General features: G+C 47.2%; 1 protein-coding gene across 8 annotated transcripts in view; it reads left to right on the top strand.

Annotated features, from left to right (window-relative positions):
• The window catches only part of LOC115112112 (zinc finger protein 536-like), a 201,189-nt gene that overhangs the window by 87,052 nt on the left and 94,949 nt on the right, over window positions 1-19,188 (top strand). For 7 of the 8 annotated variants that reach the window (XM_065011870.1, XM_065011871.1, XM_065011872.1 and 4 more), the window contains exon 5: window positions 7,475-9,729. In XM_065011870.1, coding sequence (XP_064867942.1) covers window positions 7,476-9,729 — 2,254 coding nt within the window. In that variant the 5' untranslated portion in view covers window position 7,475. Of the gene's footprint in view, window positions 1-2,892; window positions 3,321-7,474; window positions 9,730-19,188 lie in introns of those variants that run through there. The other variant, XM_029638914.2, reaches the window with a different exon arrangement.

The raw sequence follows: 19,188 nt of genomic DNA, 5'->3' as shown, positions 1-19,188 counted from the left end.
GTACTTTTTCATTCAAGAGCATATGGCTCCCCTACCTGTTTATAGTCTCCCCTTATCTTCTCACAGAGAAAAAGGGAGCGAAAAATAGATCTTTTTCAAAGACATTAAAGAGTCGTTCAATTAACGGCGGCGTGATGTAAAATAATTACTTGACTTGCTTTCCATAATGAGTATCTCTAATTAGCCATACATTTGTTTGGTGGAAAACTCCAAACTACACTTGTGAGGAGATGGTAAGTACGTTGAAGTAGCACCCAACCCCCCTCTTCTCCCTTCCCTTCACAAAGGCAGCATCACTTGGCTTCAAGGCACAATTCACCTCCCAACGTATGCATACAAGCGACGGAAAATAGTCAGGAGTGTAAGGGATCTTTAAAAAAAATAAATTATTAGCTATGCAACAATTAAAGGATTCACAAACTAAATTGAACCTTGTCTCCGTCGCCTCCCAGTTTGATTTCAGCACCTGTCACAACAACAGCCCCTGTTCAGCCATTATGCAAAACTTCCTAAGAACAGAACCAGCATGAGGAGTAGAAAACAGCAATTATTTCTGATATTCACTTACTGTATTTCAGGTAATATTGACATTTAGAGTTTAGGGGGGATCCTGAAAGGGAAGAAAACGTGGCCCGGTTGACTTTGTCAACTGGTGCTAGGCAGATATGGCTTTCTTTTGCCAACATTATAGCCGTTCTAATGCCTGTGAGAGTGTGATGATGGGTGACTCACTCAGCACTACCGGGCTGCCCTTCTCAATTCCCACTGTAGAGTGAAAACAATCGCTGGGTTGATTGTACTGTTAGCATGTCTGCCTTTAAGAAACAGTGTCAGCGATGCCTTGCTAGCGATGTGTCATTGTATTCATTTTCCAGTATGTAGTATTCAAATGCAGGCAGGCAGCCCAGGGGAATAATGTAAGCCATGATCGACCCTACACGGACAGCTACACTGTGGTCATTGTTCGCTGGCCTTTCTCTGCTGTAGAGTAACCATGCGTGATCAGCGATTCGACCGTGACTACTGTAGCCTGCCATGAGGACGTGGCCCCGTTTTCCCGACAGAGGGCTGTGTCACGAGGGAGAGGGTAGGAGGGGGAAAACTGCACATGACAGAATACGGACAATAATTGATATGTTGGAAATTCTTTCCCATTATCTAAAATCATTCCCTTTTTCATCCCTTTTTGTGCGCTTGTTTGTCCTCTCTGTCATCTTTCTCATCCATCCCCCTTCTTATTGTGAAACACAGTCTGGTTAACAAATGTTCGAGCCAATTAATCCCCCACTCGTCACAATGCATAAAATCTACTTGCAGGAGTCTTTCCACACCGCTGTGACCACTATTGCAAGATATACACGTCAAAAAGGCACACACACACACACACACACACACACACACACACACACACACACACACACACACACACACACACACACACACACACCTGCTGGTCATCAAAATAATACCAGGAATGGTTAGCATAAAAGGAAGCTTTGAGCTTTTGGCCCGGCTCCGGATGATGATGCGGCTGACCAGGACAATGAACTGTGGGAATTCGCTTGTCTCCCGTTGATCTTCCTCCTTGGCATCGCAAAAGCCTGTCAGACGCAGGGGATAAAAAGACAGGCATTTTTCTTTCTCTCTTCTCTTTCTATTTTTTTTCTTTCAGCGGGGGCCTCATAGTGATCTGTGGAGATGAGCTGAAAGCCGAACTACCTGTTGACAAGTCCTCTTAAGAGACCTCAAATGACATTTTGTGTGTGGCTACAGAGCAGAAAGGAAAGGCCCAGCTAGGTCGATTCATATTTGTCACCGTTGTATAGCGCTCCAGTTCTTGTATAGAATTGTTGTTCTGATATATTGGTTTACTTCATTCGTGCTCCGTTATGAAGCTCGAATCTTGGTTCTGTACTCCTATGTTAGCGTAGTTTCTTGTGTGGAGTCTAGGTATGTTGGAAGAAACAGACTGGGTTTATTCTACTTTATTTCACTTGTTGTGCTGGGAACCGTTCTGTTTTCGCCTCATTTACAGCATGTAATAATCCAGTTCAGTCAAAGAGCATGGAGAGGAAGAAAAACAACTCCCTTTTTTATTGGGTTAATGAGAAGCGTCCCGAAGACCACCTGCAATAGACTAAACATGCACGAGGAAAAATTCCTATTAGTTTCAATTGACTGCCATGCTTAAAATGGTCCAGGCTATCTCTACTTTGTGTGTTGGTGTCTGCTTTCCTTCAATATTTTGTAAATATGCATTCCTCAGAATATGTAGCACACATTTTCCATCAGAAATGTTTTCCTCCTCTAAATTCATGAATGATTTGGTGCAAATATGATGGAATTCCGTTACGTTGTGAATAATGATTGATTATTTAAAAGCAATGACCTTCATGATAACTTAATGAGGTATTGCATTGTAATTAGTTAATGGATTCTTGTCAATACATGCCAAAATAACAAAGTAGTGCCTTACTAATGGCTTTTCCATTCATCATTTCTCCTTATGAACCTGGTTAAAACAATAATAAAGTGGCCACCAAAAGGCTGAGGGATGGACCTGGAGAAATGTAACCACTTTCAAATTCATACACAGCGCTATGGATGCAAGGACTGAACATCCATGATATCAGAAGTATAGTTTTAAACATGTTTTGAGGCTATACAGTGTTTTTTTTTGTTTTTTTGTATTACGATGTTTACTAAATGATTTGGGGTTCAATCAGTACCTTCACAAGAGCATGTTTGGCAGTATGTGTTTTAGCCTTAGAATATGCAAATGTCTGTGGCGTTCAGTGTATACATCATTTGTAATGCTTCAACTTTACATGTACTTTATAGGATCAGAGCACATTTGCCCTCGCACGTTTGTGATGCTTGTTGCTTCGATAATGACACGTACTGAGCACAAATATAATCGGACAGAAATACACTTCCATTGTGTTAAAGATACCGTCCGTAATTAAGCTGTGGGTTGCAGAGCAATTTGCTCAGGAAAAGAAGAAAAAAGAAGAAGAGAAATCTGCTTTTGTGCCGCTTTACTTAAAACGGTAAATATTAACCACAAACTGTAAAGTAGAGCACCACTGCACCTCTGTGAGAAAGTGCAAAAGGAAGTCTGGTGGCTTTGCAGGCGTCATTTGAGCCTTATCGTTAATGAAAGAGCATTGTTGTAGACACCAGACAAACGTTAGATCTGTTTCGGGTTAGAGCCAGCGTAGACATTGCTACAGTCTGCTGTTTGGATGGCAGACATGTCAAGGTCAAGCATACAGGCGCACAGCTACTCGGGAGATACTTGTAAAATGCTATCTATGACGGTAAGAAGTCACGACTTGTGACCCTGTGAGTTTATAATGCGAACCACACAGACTTGAATTGCGTACTTGTGCACAAGAGAAGGAAACGTTGGATTACTGGTACTTACTGGGTAACAACCGGTACAACTTCCTCTAAGTGTGTACGTCAACGATTTTGCTTTGTCCAGAAACGGAGTTCCAAATGAATGAAATAAGACTGTCATGATTACACGGAACACTCATTGTGTTGTTGTTCTAAGAGCCACCTGCATTGTTACTTATAGAGGGCACTCTGATATTGAATTCTTGTCAAAAGCAATGTATGTGTGTGTGCGCGTGCGTGCGTGTGTGAATGTGCGTCTGTGTTTGTGTATGTTGCTTGTGTGTTGATAGGATGGGGAGGGGGGGTGTCACATAAGAAATGTCCTTTTTAATCAAGAAAAAAATATAAAATGACTTGGGAGCAAGGGAAGCATATTAATGGAGTTCATTTGCATACGCTTGTCAGCAAGGATACGTAAAAAATAAAAAAAAACTGGATTTGTCAGTTCATTTCACATTATTCCATTGTCTATCTGCCTTTGTCATATGTTAAAGATAAAGCCGGAAATCAAATTGAAGAAAAGGGCAAGCTGCTATCTCTATAAATGAGCAACAGCTCATCAGTCTTGTTTGAATCATAGATGTCTAAGGCAAAAGGCAGCGTGCATGCAGGGCACTTTCAGAAAGGGTTCCGTCTGATATTGGCAGAGTTTACAAAGGATTGTGGGTGGCACGTTTAAGAGTCACTTTATTTTGTCTGGCAATAGACAATCCTTCCTACGAGTTCAGGATGAGAAAGTTATCCAGAAACTGGTTTCATCGACCTGTGTATTCTCCCAACATTGTATTTAGAAAATATACTCATATCAGTGTAATATTATTGCAGTATTACAAAGACGTTTTCTGAATGGTATTTGCAGTAGTGTGGGATAATATATTTGTGTCTCAGTTACATGATAATAAGCTCATACAGTCGTTCGTGACCTCGTCAATGTAAGTAGGCTTTGCATACATGAGGCATGCCCAGTCATCACATAGGCTACATAATATATCCATTATATCCTTCAAGGGTTCATTTGATGGCCTTCTCCTTTATTACTAGACAATGATTGCAGTCACGTTGTAGAGAAGAAGAAAGTATTCATAAGCAGCCCACAGATCTTGTTCATATTTTAGAGATAAGAGTCAACAACAAGCAACAGTTTTGGAAGAACGGTTGGCTAAAGAACAGCCAGGCCTAAGTCTTCCAGGGTGCGTCAGTCTTCCAGGGTGCGTCAGTCTTCCAGGGTGCGTCAGTCTTCCAGGGTGCGACAGTCTTCCAGGGTGCGACAGTCTTCCAGGGTCTTCTAGGGTGCGTCAGTCTTCCAGCCCACAGATCTTGTTCATATTTTAGAGATAAGAGTCTACAACAAGCAACAGTGTTGGAAGAACGGTTGGCTAAAGAACAGCCAGGCCTATGTCTTCCAGGGTGCGACAGTCTTCCAGGGTGCGACAGTCTTCCAGGGTGCATCAGTCTTCCAGGGTGCATCAGTCTTCCAGGGTGCATCAGTCTTCCAGGGTGCGACAGTCTTCCAGGGTGCGACAGTCTTCCAGGGTGCATCAGTCTTCCAGGATGTGTCAGTCTTCCAGGGTGCGACAGTCTTCCAGGGTGCATCAGTCTTCCAGGGTGCGTCAGTCTTCCAGGGTGCGTCAGTCTTCCAGGATGTGTCAGTCTTCCAGGGTGTGTCAGTCTTCCAGGGTGCGTCAGTCTTCCAGGGTGCGTCAGTCTTCCAGGATGCGTCAGTCTTCCAGGGTGCGTCAGACTTCTAGGGTGCGTCAGTCTTCCAGGATGCGTCAGTCTTCCAGGGTGCGTCAGTCTTCCAGGGTGCGTCAGTCTTCCAGGGTGCGACAGTCTTCCAGGGTCTTCCAGGGTGCGTCAGTCTTCCAGGGTGCGTCAGTCTTCCAGGATGCGTCAGTCTTCCAGGATGCGTCAGTCTTCCAGGGTGCGTCAGTCTTCCAGGGTGCGTCAGTCTTCCAGGATGCGTCAGTCTTCCAGGGTGTGTCAGTCTTCCAGGGTCTTCTAGGGTGCGTCAGTCTTCCAGCCCACAGAACTTCATATTTTAGAGATAAGAGTCAACAACAAGCAACAGTGTTGGAAGAACGGTTGGCTAAAGAACAGCCAGGCCTAAGTCTTCCAGGGTGCATCAGTCTTCCAGGGTGCATCAGTCTTCCAGGGTGCATCAGTCTTCCAGGGTGTGACAGTCTTCCAGGGTGCATCAGTCTTCCAGGGTGCATCAATCTTCCAGGGTGCGACAGTCTTCCAGGATCTTCTAGGGTGCGTCAGTCTTCCAGGGTCTTCCAGGGTGCGTCAGTCTTCCAGGGTGCGTCAGTCTTCCAGGGTGCGTCAGTCTTCCAGGATGCGACAGTCTTCCAGGGTGCGTCAGTCTTCCAGGGTGCGTCAGTCTTCCAGGGTGCGTCAGTCTTCCAGGGTGTGTCAGTCTTCCAGGGTGCGTCAGTCTTCCAGGGTGCGTCAGTCTTCCAGGGTGTGTCAGTCTTCCAGGGTGCATCAGTCTTCCAGGGTGCGTCAGTCTTCCAGGGTGCGTCAGTCTTCCAGGGTGCGTCAGTCTTCCAGGGTGCGTCAGTCTTCCAGGGTGTGTCAGTCTTCCAGGGTGCATCAGTCTTCCAGGGTGCATCAGTCTTCCAGGGTGCGTCAGTCTTCCAGGGTGTGTCAGTCTTCCAGGGTGCGTCAGCAATGTGCTTCACTCCCACATCCTCTGTATCATGTGTAACGGTTTGATTCAAAGCTTTTTTTTCTTTTTTTAATGTTGTTCTGTCTAGCCTTGTCAGTTGGTGGGTGTCTGGGTTAGCGCTAGTTAGAAGCCGAGAGAGATAGCTATAAGCTAGAGAAAGAGAGAGATATCTTAAAAGTGAGAGAGCCCTGTGAAGTGTGTGTGTGTGCGTGCGCATGCGTCTGTGTGTGTGTGTGTGCAGGTGCATGTGTCTGTGTGTGTTTAGGTTGGGGGTGTCCCTGAATCCACAGGAGTCTGGACACAAACTGATCTCACTCCACTAAAAGTGAACTCATGTCATGCTAGTGCTTAGTCCTGAAAGGATTTTTAAAAAATGATTATAATCGTGTGCTATAGCACGCTGCCACTGTTACTAGGCAGCATACTAATCAGCTTAATGAGATATTATACAGTATTTTGTTGACCAAGGCAGAACTCACTTTATTGTGTTGGAAGCTTGACCCTGCCAGTTACAAGGGAAGAACACACCATTATCCTTCTTAAGAGAGGGGAGGGCATCACAAACAACGGGCAAGCAAGAAGACAACAACAGACTCTGCTTGTGTATTCCCTTCAGCTTGACGGTGTATGCTCTGGGCCGTTGAAACCATTCTTAATGGCTAGGAGGCCTCTGATACATTGGGAACCCTTTCAATAACACCAACTGTTGTTTTCCTCCTTATTGGAAGCCATGAGAGGAGGGGAAGAGAAGGCAAGAGAAAAGTGATTCAAATGTAATGTGCCTCTTTAATGGAGAATTACGCCTAGACAAGTGTCGCAGGCGGGAGATAAGAGCGTGTGTTTACTGAAGTAACCCCTTGGTTTTAAGTGCTATTGTTAATATCATAATTGTAGCATTGCGGTAGCTTCATGACAATGGCATTGCTCCGTTTCATTAAGGCGTGTAATTGGAGGAATTCTGATAGGATGGGCCCAAGTAGCATAATTAGGCAGCGCCCGCCGTGTTTACTGTGTAATTATTGCATCCAAAATGGTGTTACAGTTTGAGAAAGTTCTGAGAGTTACAGTCTTCCAACCACAAGTGTGAGAACATAAGCTGTACTGAAAATCAAAAGAAGAAAATTACATTTAAATGGGCGGCAGGTAGCCTAGTGGTTAAGAGCCGAATAGGTGAAAATCTGTGTTTGTGCCCTTGAGCAAGGCACTTCACCCTAATTCCTTCTGTAAGACATTCTTCTAAATGACATCTCTATTTCCATCCATCATGCACTTACAATTTACTCTAATACTTCTCGTTCTTTTCCGGTTTTCAGATTTTTGGATGAGCCATAGCTCTTTTTTAATGCATTGCTTATCAGGTTGATTGACTGTGGTTGACCGTTGTGATATCCTTCTCTCTTACAGGATGGAGGACTCTAGTTTGTGCCTTGGTGTGTCTTCAGCAGTATCGGACGCTGACAGAGACCATCTGAGCAACACAGTGCTAAATGGCCGATACCCTATCAGTCAGAAGCTCCACCAGCTGACGGCCCAGCTGGGCCACGCCTTTCCCGACCTACAGAGCCGACAGCAGATCCCTGAGGAGAAAGCTGCCACCCCATTGGATGAGAAGAGCCACGCTGCCCTGGCCAGTCAACCAATCAGCAGTCAGATGGCACTGCTCGCTAACCAGCTCAACCGGGACATAGATGCAAGTGCCCTGGCCAACCTGAATGGGCGTGTGGACCTGCAGCAGTTTCTCAATGGGCAGAACCTGGGCATCATGTCCCAGATGAACGACATTGAAGATGATGCCCGCAAGAACAGGAAATACCCTTGTCCGTTGTGCGGCAAGCGATTCCGCTTCAACAGCATCTTGTCGCTACACATGCGCACACATACAGGTGAGAAGCCTTTCAAGTGCCCCTACTGCGACCATCGAGCAGCACAGAAGGGTAACCTCAAAATCCACCTACGCACCCACAAGCTGGGAAACCTCGGTAAGGGACGCGGCCGTGTCCGTGAGGAGAACCGTCTTCTACATGAGCTGGAGGAGAGGGCCATCCTGAGGGACAAGCAGATCAGGAGCAGCAGCCTCCTTCAGCCAGCTCAGCCCCTGCAGCACCAGCCACACCTTGGCCCTCAGACCCAGCAGCAGCAGCAACAGCCTGGCTCTGCCTGTGGCCTCCTCACCCCCACCAGCCTGGGAACTCCAGACTCCCTCTCCCAGCCGTCGTCCTCCCCCAAGCCGGCCAGCGCCCAAGATGACCAGGCCCTGAACCCACCCACTGGATTCCGCTGCACCTTCTGCAAGGGCAAGTTCAAGAAGCGGGAGGAGCTGGATCGTCACATCCGCATCCTGCACAAGCCCTACAAGTGCACCTTGTGTGAGTTTGCTGCCTCGCAGGAGGAGGACCTGATCAGCCATGTGGAAAAAGCCCATATCACGGCCGAGTCAGCTGCGGGACAGGGTGCAGCTGGCGGCACTGAGAAGCCTGCCAACGAGTTCCGCTGTGAGGTGTGTGGCCAGGTCTTCAGCCAAGCCTGGTTCCTCAAGGGCCACATGCGCAAACACAAGGACTCATTTGAACACGTCTGCCAGATCTGTGGTCGTCGCTTCAAGGAGCCCTGGTTTCTCAAGAACCACATGAAGGTCCATCTCAATAAGCTGGCCATCAAGAGCAAGCCCCCAGCAGAGGACATAAATGCTGTCAACACCATGAACAGCATGGCCCAGGAGGCCCACGCTAACCTCTACTCACGCTACATCTCCTGCCTGCAGGGCGGCTTCCTATCCCCAGACAAACAGGGTCTGAGTGAGCAACACCAGATGCTGGCCAAAGCCGGCATTGCCATGAAGGAGAAGGAGATGCTGGGGAAGCTGCTAGGCCCCATGGCAGGGATGGGCCATGGCCTTGGTGAAGGGGAGAAGCGCACTCTCCTGGGCTGTCTGAACCTGGTGCCCCCCCTGAAGTCTAGCTGCATGGAACGCCTCCAGGCGGCTGCCAAAGTTGCAGAGATGGACCCGCTGAATAGCTATCAGGCCTGGCAGATCATGGCACGAGGCATGGCCATGGACCGCGCCTTTATGCCCAAGGAGCAGCACCATGAGCAGCACCATGAGGAGAGGATCAATGCTGCCGGCATGGCCTTCACTAAAGAGAAGCATGACTACCCTATGATGGGCTCCAACGATGGCTCCAAGCAGAAGCAGCACATCGAAGCTCTGCATGGCTCGAAGGCCGGCAGTGGAGCCATGATGCCCCTGAAAGACGACAGAGTGGGTTTCGACAGCCACCGTGACTTCATGCCACATCATGGCGGCCATGGCCTGGGCCTGGGCCACGGCCTTGAGTACAACCACCTGACTAGCCTGAAAGAGAAACCCACAGAGTGTCCTGACTGTGGCCGGGTCTTCAGGACCTATCACCAGATGGTGGTCCACTCTCGGGTGCACAACAAGGAGCGGCGGCCCATAGAAGAAGCCATCCAGCAGCAGAACAACACCACAGGACTGGATGAGCGGCGTGGCTCGGCCAGCGACCCAGAGTCCCAGTCCATCAGCAGGTCCACCACTCCTGGATCCTCCAACGTGACGGAGGAAAGCGGAGCCGGAGGAGGCCACTCCCAGACCGGCAGTGTCCAGGACGACAGCCCACACCCTTCCTCCCCATCCTCAGGTAAGACTAAGTCATTACTATACCCTGAATAACGGTCAATCCCATAGTCCCATTATCCTCACTATCAGGACTTATTCTTCATTATTTATATGGGGAGGACACGTAAGGGGGAGACCATTGTGTCCAAAGAGAATAAGTCCTTACACAAAGATGAGTGCTGATGGCTGGCACAAGATCTCTGATAAACATTTACTTTGACATCCCTTCTACACAACACTGGACCCTAAGGAGTCCACTCGGACTGGAGAGAGAGGGGGGGAGGTCTGATCAAAACTGCTTGTTCAAAAGCAGAAAAAAAGCCCACCACAACTCCGAGCAGCACATTCCGTGCATAACTGGGATACTTAACGCCTCTGTTCGAATACCCATCAAACACCCTCACAGAGCCTGCTTCTATAGGATACTTTCTGCGCACTGTTTTTACTGGAGAGAGGAGGCCTGTCTAAACACACTCGCACACTCACACAAAACAATCAAATGGAGATGCTCAACTCCCACGACGGAGCTGTGACTTGTGTCCTTCACACTGGCACATAGAACACAGACGCGGTGGGGTGAAGAAGACGCTCCCTACAGACTAGCATGTGTCCCCGTGTAAAATGAGTCAAGACTACGAGCACGGGCCAAACATATTATGAGTGATTCAAACGTCTCCTTTAACGCGGGGAAGGAAAGCGATTCCACCGTAGTCAAATAAGCAAAAGCAGATACAGTGTCTGTTTAGCAGGATTAAGAGAGGCTGCTCCTAATGATTAGAGAGGTTTTAAAGGTAACTTTCTCATTCCTCTGGGTGGAACACCACATCTAAGCAGCGTGCCCGTTAATTAGGGTCGATGACTATGTGATAATCAGTTGGTTTAAGATAAACAAGACACTAATTAAAGATGTAAATATAAAGCAGGTCCAAAGAAATTGAACTTCATTTGCGGAGTGAAATGTGCTTTTTAAGTCGTTTGGAAAAAAAAGTGGCTTATGCTTAAGGCTCGAAGCAACTTAATTCCAACAGTACAGACAAAATGGTTTATTTATTCACAGTAGCATAGAGTCCTTATCATCCTAATGTAGTGTGATGGGTTTGAACATGGAATGGGCAATGTTTATTTTAATCTAAGAAATAATAACAGACAACACCCCCCCCCCCCCCCCCCCCACACACACACACACCCCAATTAGGAATGAATGAAAACTAGAGTGAGATAAACACGTATTTTCTTTAAAGAGGCTATTAAACATAGCACTTTTCAACAGGGTGGGGGGGGTTATGTTTTGCCGAAGTCATTATCTTCTGAATTTTAATGCAGGAAGTTTCATTTCTTTTTCTTATGGTTCTCAAGTACTTTGAATCTGAGAAATGTAGCTCTAGGCATTTAGCTAACTTTATAAGTATTTACATATGTGTGATGTGAAGAACTTCCACGTCATCAAAAACTTGAAAAATCATGTTCAAGATCATGTTCTTACAAATATTGCCAATTGAAATTATATTTACAATAAAACCTACATCAACTGAAATATTTTGGGTATTCATGCTACATAAAAAACCAAGTTGAATATCACACACGCACACACACATGCACGCACGCACACATGCAGACATGCACAGACACTATCTCTCTTTCTCTCTTGCCCTCTTCAACACTCTATCTCACTCTCTCTCTGTAGTCCTACCTCGTCTATCAGTGTCTCCTGCCCTGCCTCCTCCTCTGTCCCTATCTGAGTGCTGTGATGGAGTGTGATCGCCAGCTCAAACGCCTGTGTTTTTCCACCGTACAGGGGGATGCGGGCATCGTGCCAGCTCCCTCCTGCTGGCTCTAACGGGCCTTAAAGTTGACCTTGAGGGCCCCCCCACCTGCTTTTTGGGTGGGGGGGGGTTGTCTGTGCGGGCGGGGCTTACATTGTTACAGGTACAACCTCTCTGCCTGGTTCTCTCTCACAGTCTCTCATTCAGACACAGTTCACAGGCTTTCTGTTGTGAGACTCAGGAAGCTGTGAATACACCACTCTGTGTATACACCACTCCACCATAACAACAGGGTCAAAGGGGAAATAAACACTAAAGATGTACAATTGTAAAAAGAAAAAAACTCTGTATTTCATTAGTGACAGCACAAAGCCTTACAAGTTGTTCATAACATCATAACATCCTTCATAACATTGAGTATGATTCATATTTGGAACTTTGGGACACCTAATTTAGAAACTGAGGTGTGTGAGAAAATGTGTCTGCAGCTAATGTGGAGGAAGGTGCCATTCATGTGTGTGTTTGTGTGTGAGTGTGTTTCTGCTTGTGTGTGTTTGTGCATGAGTGTGTTTCTGCTTATGTGTGTGTGTGTATGTGTTGCGTGAATGTGTCAGTGTTCTTAAATTAACAGGATGTGGCTGGCTATACCTCTCTGTTAGTCTTAATATTTCACTCTTGCAATTTTGCTTGTTGAGAATTGTTTGTGTTTCATTGTAAGGCTGTGTGTGGTGCGTGTGTGTCTTGAAAACATTGCTAACCATCACCATACCGCCAACCTCGTAACCACCTTCCCACTGCAATTTTCAGTTAAACTTGAATTACAGTAATCAACAATAACATCTCAACTGTGAAAGAAGGTCGAGACAATCTCTTTTGTCTTTGACACTGCACTTGTTTAAAGACTTGCTGGAAAAAAATGTCTGCCTCAGAAATATCCTTCAGAGACCTTGCTTCTCTCGTCCGCGGCAGTAAAACCTTCAGTGCTTTTGTGTTTCATAGAGACGTCAGAACCTTTCGCCTCTCTTTCACAAGTACAATTTCCCCCCCTAATCATCTCTTTTATGTGTGTTATTAGGCTGACGGATTGGTTTGACTTCGGAAGGAATCTATTGCTTCAGATTTCAGAGTTCTCCAGACTGAGTTGGGCTTGATAAACAAGAATGTTCCTACTTGATAGTGTCTCTCTCTGAATGCATCATGGTGGGCCTCAGAGCGACAGGCCCTGCAGAGTGCAGGTCTTAAACAGAGGCTTACCCTGAATGGCGGAACAGAACCCATTGAAACCTGATGTAATACTATGTAAAGCAGTGCTGCCAGTGTGTTGTAAGATGGGGGGGGGTATTTATGTTGACATCCATTGTAGATTCCCGAAATTTAAGAAACTAGAGAGATGGAGAGATTGGGACGAACTAAAGGCAAGTTTAAAGTTGTTTCTGGTTGGGCCTCTTACAGACTACGAGGATTCCGTTGGTTGCTAGCGTGAGGTAAGCGTAAGCAAGCAATTCGCTGTTGAAGGCGCTGCGTGGTCAATCCCGAGGTCTGCGTTGGCCGTGCAGCATTCACGGTGATGAGGCCTCTGCAGAAGTCAGGGCATTCATGCTTCTTGCGCTTTGCCGAGCAGCGCAGAGCTGTTGGGAAGGAAGTTGTCAAGGAAGTGAGTTTTTGTTTATACAGTACCCCCCCCCCACCTACCATCGACCAATCATGTCAATGTGGAGCTGTACGAACCCCCCTGCGTTGTTCCAACATTTGGGAGGCGCACAGCGACGCGGCACGGAGCTCATTTTGGCCTCAGGAGGCTCCGACCAAATTTTCGGATCAAGAATAAATAGGCTCTTAGTCTACACCTGTCGCACACGAAGCATGTGACAAGTACAATTGTATTTGGGCTGCGTGGAGAAATAAAGAGAGCAGAGAGACAGAAAGAAAGAGACACAGAGAAAAGAGGAGAGGGAGTGAGGCAGAGAGACAGCGCGAGAAATAGAAAGAGTTTGGGCAAAGGGAAGGATGGCAACCAGTTGATGACAACGACATGCTGCTGAGAACGGAACGTACAGGATGATCATGCAGCTACTCAGAAGCTGGTCTCATCAGACTGTAGAGAGAGAGAGGGGCTTTTCTCAAGGCCTCGGGCAGGAGCACCTCCACTCCACCCCTCACTCCCACCTCTCCGCTCCGGCTACGAACCTACTGCTCCTTTTCCTCTGGAGAATCCCCCATGTCTAAATGTTTTTAAGAGGAACAGCGTTTTAACATGGCAAGGATTAGCCGTATATCCCTAGGTCTTTACGGCTCTCAAACATGGAGGCAAAACGCTTGCGCCATTCAAATTGAAATTGGATTTGCCGACTGACGCCTTAGGTTATAAAGCACGGATATTCATCTAATTACGTAATTACAATGGGGGGTAATTACACATGCAGACTTACTGTTACATTGTAATTGCTGTGTAATTAAAGCAAAAATAACTAGAACTGTTCAGGCCCAAATTGTTAGAAAAGCTTGGCGAGTGTCAAAACGGTAGCTATCCGAAACCACTCTACATCTGTTTGCGTTTGTCTCCGTGGAAACCAACTCTGGTATAAGATTGCTATTCACTCCCACCTTGGCTGTCATACGAAGAGTTACATTCTATCCGTCTCTCGTCATCTTTCTAGCCCGAGAGGCAAGACTACCGGCCTCTGTTCAGATATGAAGTGGCGACCAAGAACGTGACCAAAAATAGACATAGAAGTGAAAGGAGAAACAACTTAGGGCATTTGTGTCATACAGTAGATGGCATTGAACGTGTGATTTAAAAGCCCAGTGGTTTGAAGGCTTGGTAGAGCTGGCCTGTGAAACCCCACCCCGGTGTTAGATGGAGGAGAGCCATCGGTCTGGTTGGCTTCTTCAAAGGGCTGGAGCTAGTATGGCGAAGCAAACAGGTATCTGTGGGATCACGGAGAGTCTCCTTCAGTACGCTCTTTCTCACAAAGATACCAGAACTTTGAAATGAGAACAGTGTTCTGTCTGTGTGTGTGTTTTTATAGCTAATTAGGGGGGTTGGTTGAATTATGTCAATGCCTTCTATCTCTCTTCCTATCTCCATCTTTCTGTCTATCTCTCTCCCTCTCTCTCTCATTCCTTCTCTCTTTCCCTCTCTCTCCATCTTTCTCTCTGTCTATCTCTCTCTCTCTCCCCTCTCTCTCATTCCCCCTCTCTGTCTCTCTCTCCCCCTCTCTCAGTCCCCCCTCTCTCTCTCTCTCTCTCTCCCCCTCTCTCTCATTCCCCCTCTCTGTCTCTCTTTCCCTCTCTCTCATTCCCCCCTCTGTCTCTCTCTCCCCCTCTCTCATTCCCCCTCTCTGTCTCTCTCTCCCCCTCTCTCATTCCCCCTCTCTGTCTCTCTTTCCCTCCCTCTCATTCCCCCTCTCTGTCTCTCTTTCCCCCTCTCTTTCCCTCCCTCTCATTCCCCTATCTGTCTCTCTTTCCCTCTCTCTCATTTCCCCCTCTCTGTCTCTCTTTCCCTCCCTCTCATTCCCCCTCTCTGTCTCTCTTTCCCTCCCTCTCATTCCCCCTCTCTGTCACTCTTTCCCTCCCTCTCATTCCCCCTCTCTGTCTCTCTCTCCCCCTCTCTCATTCCCCCTCTCTGTCTCTCTCTCCCCCTCTCTCATTCCCCCTCTCTGTCTCTCTTTCCCTCCCTCTCATTCCCCCTCTCTGTCTCTCTTTCCCTCTCTCTCACTCCCCTCTCTGTCTCTCTTTCCCTCCCTCTCATTCCCCCTCTCTGTCTCTCTCCCCTCCCTCTCATTCCCCCTCTCCCCCTCTCTCTCCCCCTCTCTCATTCCCCCTCTCTGTCTCTCTTTCCCTCCCTCTCATTCCCCCTCTCTGTCTCTCTCTCCCCCTCTCTCATTCCCCCTCTCTGTCTCTCTCTCCCCCTCTCTCATTCCCCCTCTCTGTCTCTCTTTCCCTCCCTCTCATTCCCCCTCTCTGTCTCTCTTTCCCTCCCTCTCATTCCCCCTCTCTGTCTCTCTTTCCCTCTCTCTCACTCCCCCTCTCTGTCTCTCTTTCCCTCCCTCTCATTCCCCCTCTCTGTCTCTCTTTCCCTCCCTCTCATTCCCCCTCTCTGTCTCTCTCCCTCCCTCTCATTCCCCCTCCCCCTCTCTCTCCCCCTCTCTCATTCCCCCTCTCTGTCTCTCTTTCCCTCCCTCTCATTCCCCCTCTCGGTCTCTCTCTCCCCCTCTCTCTCATTCCCCCTCTCTGTCTCTCTTTCCCTCCCTCTCATTCCCCCTCTCGGTCTCTCTCTCCCCCTCTCTCTCATTCCCCCTCTCTGTCTCTCTTTCCCTCCCTCTCATTCCCCCTCTCTGTCTCTCTCTCCCCCTCTCTCTCATTCCCCCTCTCTGTCTCTCGTTCCCTCTCTCTCTCTTCACTTATTTCTTTCTCTTTGTAATTGACATCCGGTTCTCTTTTTTTTTCTTAATTCTTCTTTCTTTCTTTATCTGATGAACTTGCCTGCTTTAAACCTGTGGTACAGCCACTCGTTTGAAGACTAGCGCCTCAAGCTGGCATGTCATGTCTGTATTTTTTTTACGTGTCACAAAACTCAAAAGGATGCCATTGTGTCCGAAGCAAATTGATTACAGAGCTGTATTTCAGTACTGTAGGTCAGGGTTCTGGTGTATTTCTGGTGTCAAAAGTTCTATTCGCTAATTGTCAGTGTGCTCTACTGATTAACATGTCTTGGATAAATGTAGACTTAGTATTTTCGTACACGCTTGCACAATATAAAAGGGCAATTTATTTCTCTTCAATGGCTCAGTCGATTTCTCTCCATTTTTCATACTCACTGTCTCTATCGCTCTCTCTCCACAATCTCTCTCTCTCTCGCTCTCTCTCAATTTGTAAATATTACCCATGGTGGGAATACGCTAAGCCTTTTTAGATATTTAAAAATTCCAATTGTATTCCAAAGTGTATTTGAAAGAGTAGAAGTCAGTGTCGTTTTCTCTTGCTCACCGTATTCCTGGGTGGTTATCACCGGGCAGTCCTTATGAAACATTTATCAGGCTGTTTCATGTCTTAATGATCACGTTAGGATTCCCCACTTGGTTATGGAGCTGGAGCAAAGAGATGTGCTGTTGAGAGGGAGAGAGAGAGAAAGAGAGAGAGAGTCAACTGCCTGCATTATACCAACCACTTTTTAATTCCACATCTTTGCCAAAACATTGCTTACCTTTCTTCTGAACAAGCCTCCTTGGCACGTCACACATTTTCTTCCTCGTTCTCCCCATTTCTGTTTTCTGTTTTTATAATTAAAACATAATATTTATCTTTCCATAACAGAAGGCTGCCTTACTGTGGTAGGTAGACCGTTTGAATATTAATATTCTACATGCTATCTCCTCCGGTGTCTGAGGAAGTGTCATTGGTAAAATAGTGAGAGTGAAGGTGACTCGCCCTCTGTTCTGTCAGAGAGCTGGGAACCAGAGCAGGGTTGCCAAGTTTAGCTGATTGAACATGGAAGAGATTGTGAAGAGGTTTTGACTAAATGAACGCGGGGGACACGTTGGGGCAAGGCATCATGCTGTGTTTACCTAGCCACAGTCCGGATGCATAGAGTACTCCGACAAAATAACCCTGTATCCAAAAGTTGAAACTTAAACTGAAACTTTGATTACACAAAAGCCTTCACGTAGGAGTTTGTGTTGTTGTTGCTGTTGTCTCTGACGGGGATAGTTGAATGAGGGGAACGTAGGGTTCCTTGTTTCACTGGTGACAGGTGTCTGACTCTGTCAATGCTGAATTCCTCCAAAAATGAGTCTGAGCTCTCAGACAGAGAATGCAAATGGATGGCAGGGTGGGTGGCTGGGTGAGAGAGCTTTGTTTGAACAAGTTAACTTGGGCATGATTGGGGTTCCTCCCGTGTGAAAGAGCAAGTGAATACATTGACCTTTGTCTCATTAAAAATGGAGGACCAGCCGTATGATACCATGACAGAGCATTCTCTCTCTTTTACTACCCTTCTCACTTTTCTCTCTTTTTATTTCTCTCTCTCTCTCTCTCTCTCTCTCTCTCTTACTACCCTTCTCACTTTTCTCTCTTTCTCTCTCTCTCTCTCTCTCTCTCTCTCTCTCTCTCTCTCTCTCTCTCTCTCTCTCTCTCTCTCTCTCTCTCCGACACACCCACACATGCACACAGACACACACACACACATAAAAAACTGTGGGTGATGTCATATTTGGGTGATGGCCTATGGGTGAGGGGCTATTTCGACTTGGATATCACCACTGGCCATGGTATGTGGTCACTCCTAACCCCACTGACAAGTCACATAAAACAGCCCTTTGTGTCAACACCGGGGCGCTGACAGGAGCCAGATAATGACGTGAACATTTTGCCTCTTTTTTTACCGAAGGTTATCTCCTAATCAGAAAGAGGAAAACAAATGGGCCAGAAAAATGAAGTCCAAGGATTGAGATCCTTGCCTGCACATTCCAGTTGTTCTTAAAATATTTGGCAATGTCAATTAGTAAGTGAGCAGAGCTAGCTGATGAACACAATTTTCCACTAGACTGAGCACCCTATTGTTGTGGAGTGAACAGCAGATTTCTGAGGTCATTATCATTCCCCGTTAGCCTGGCCCAGCTGCTCCTCTCGGCTCCAGCCAAACTCTACACCACGGCTCAGAGTAGCACGCAGCAACAGGGGGGCGCCGGGGAGGAGGGGGCTGGCAGGCTGGAGAGGGAGATAGAGAGAGACAGAGAGAGATGGAGGGCAAGAGAGAGGAGGGGGGAATGAGGGACAGAAATAGAGGGATGGAGTGAGGTTGGGCGCCAAGGAAGGATGGAAAGATGGGAGAATGTAAGAGGTGCACGACAGGAAAAGGGCCTGATAGAGAGAAAGGGAGAAATGCCCTTAGCGTTCTAGGATAATTCCATCTTTTATCTGGACTTACAGCTGAACTCAGAGGCTTGGAAAGTAGAAACTAAGACCTATCTAAGACATGCGAGAAAGCTGTCTCTGAACCTACATGCTGCTCTGCTTCAGAGGCCCTCAGAAACAAATACGTCTCCCGACGTGTCTCTCTGCGCACTGTAAATTCCATGGTGGTGTGTTGAGGATGTGTTTGAGCTGGTGTTCAGGTTGGAGCTGACGGAGAGACAGACATAGGGATGTTCTATAGAGCAGTATCCGCTGAGCCCTGGTCTCCCACCCAAACCTGGCTCAGAATTAGCTCCTCTCTCCTGGATCTGGAGCCCAGGAGTGCTTAGACAGTAACAGTGCTCATGTCTCTACCCCAGCAGGCTCCTCTCTCTCTCTCTCTCTCTCTCTCTCTCTCTCTCTCTCTCTCTCTCTCTCTCTCGTCTCTGCCTCTCTCTCTCTCTCTCTCTCTCTCTCTCTCTCTCTCTCTCTCTCTCTCTCTCTCTCTCTCTCTCTCTCTCTCTCTCTTACTGTCTCTCTCTCTCTCTCTCTCTCTCTCTCTCTCTCGTCTCTGCCTCTCTCTCTCTCTCTCTCTTTCTTTCTCAAAATGTTCCCTTCCTCTCAGCCTGTTAGTGTGTTGTAGAGTGAACCTGGTTTCTCTGGCCGAGTATGGATCCATGTTTGCAGGAGATTTGAGTGTTGAGCAGGGAGCTTGTGCTATGTGTGCATATATCACCTAGGCTCAGAACAGCCAGGCCGTTTAAGAGAGAGAAGATGACAGTAAAGCTGCTAAGGGGACAAGGACTCACAGATGACAAGGCAAG

This window comes from Oncorhynchus nerka, linkage group LG27 (assembly GCF_034236695.1).
Source record: "Oncorhynchus nerka isolate Pitt River linkage group LG27, Oner_Uvic_2.0, whole genome shotgun sequence".
NCBI lineage: Eukaryota > Metazoa > Chordata > Actinopteri > Salmoniformes > Salmonidae > Oncorhynchus > Oncorhynchus nerka.
This window is presented reverse-complemented; position numbering and strand designations above follow the sequence as displayed.